Source organism: Perkinsus marinus (genome assembly GCF_000006405.1).
Source record: "Perkinsus marinus ATCC 50983 genomic scaffold scf_1104296968438, whole genome shotgun sequence".
NCBI classification, from domain to species: domain Eukaryota; phylum Perkinsozoa; order Perkinsida; family Perkinsidae; genus Perkinsus; species Perkinsus marinus.
In genome coordinates, this window is record NW_003203148.1 from 1 (window position 1) to 1527 (window position 1527).

Sequence of the window (1527 nt, forward strand, 5' to 3'; positions counted from 1 at the left end):
GAGGCGCTTGGTTAGCGACAAATAGATTCTGAGAAAACAGTACAAGAGGACGGTCCGAGAGTTAAGAAGGCTCGCATGTCCACATACACGTAACTAAACAAGACCTGTCGGCAGTAGATAAAACTGAGAACTTTGAAAGTCAAGGAAGATACTGAGACACATGAGATACTGCCTAAGATCTTGTCTTGATCGATTTGGAGAATTGAAACGGTTTGGGAATCTCCTGAGAAACCACCAATCGCAACGGCGAGGCTGCAAGCATACTGCCTAGTCTGAAATGAATGAATCACAAACACTTCTGGGGATGCCAAATCCGCATTGCAATGGCCTGAGCGGAGTTGAATCAAATCATAGAAATGACGTCCCTAAATTTCATCTACGTTAACAACGGATATCAAGATAAGCGAGACATAAGATAGGTAATACTAACAAGAAGAATACGACTTACAATCCTCATAACTCTCTGAATATCTCCTGCTGCCTTCACATTTGCTTGCAACAAGCATCGCGTACTCGGCAACAAAGCAACGTTTTATCTCATCGACATTGAGTGACAAGAGTGACTTCATCATCATTAGTTTTCCAACAATGTGCTCAAAGTTTTCAAGGCGAACCTCGATAGTCACGCACTCAGGCCCGGACCCAAAATCTTACAACGCAACAGCAACAAGGATTCACCACCAATCATTACACAGCTGATGTACCAGCTGAAGTGACAGAAGTTATCGCGGAGAAGCAAAGAGATTGACTCCATACTAATACCGACTTATAACTGACACGTCCAACCCTGTAGACCCTGGAAGCGCTAGAACTAGTCAAGGCACCAGCGCTTACGTCTACAATGGTACAACCACAGGATCAGAATGATGGAAAGCATAATGGAAGGTAATTACATAGGTTCCATGTCATACTCGCCTTCCTCCTCATCAAATTCACCTTCCTCCTCAGCGGTAGCATCCTGGTATTGTTGATACTCAGAAACCAAATCGTTCATGTTGGATTCGGCCTCGGTGAATTCCATCTCATCCATGCCCTCACCAGTGTACCAGTGGAGGAAAGCCTTCCTTCGGAACATTGCAGTGAATTGTTCAGCCACCCGCTTGAACATCTCCTGGATGGCAGTGGAGTTACCCAAGAAGGTCACAGCCATCTTGAGACCCTTGGGTGGGATATCGCAGACACCACTCTTGATGTTGTTGGGGATCCACTCGACAAAGTAGCTTGAGTTCTTGTTCTGGACATTCAGCATTTGCTCGTCGACCTCTTTAGTCGACATTCGGCCACGGAAGAGAGCGGTTGCTGTCAGATATCGTCCATGTCTAGGATCGGATGCACACATCATGTTCTTAGCATCAAACATCTGCTGAGTCAATTCGGGCACGGTCAGGGCGCGATATTGCTGAGAGCCGCGAGAGGTGAGGGGGGCGAAGCCCGTCATAAAGAAGTGTAATCGGGGGAATGGGATCATGTTGACCGCAAGCTTACGGAGATCAGCGTTGAGCTGACCGGGGAATCGCAAGCAAGTAG

The 1527-nt window shown here is 46.8% G+C and overlaps 1 protein-coding gene across 1 annotated transcript; it reads right to left on the reverse strand.

Moving 5' to 3' along the window:
- Positions 1 to 889: 889 nt before the first annotated feature.
- Pmar_PMAR017521 (alpha-tubulin, putative) lies at positions 890 to 1438 on the reverse strand (the record flags this gene model as incomplete). Its single annotated transcript, XM_002768365.1, has 1 exon — positions 890 to 1438. One exon carries the CDS (start codon positions 1436 to 1438, stop codon positions 890 to 892), a length of 549 nt encoding a protein of 182 aa, XP_002768411.1.
- Between the last annotated feature and the right edge of the window lie 89 nt (positions 1439 to 1527).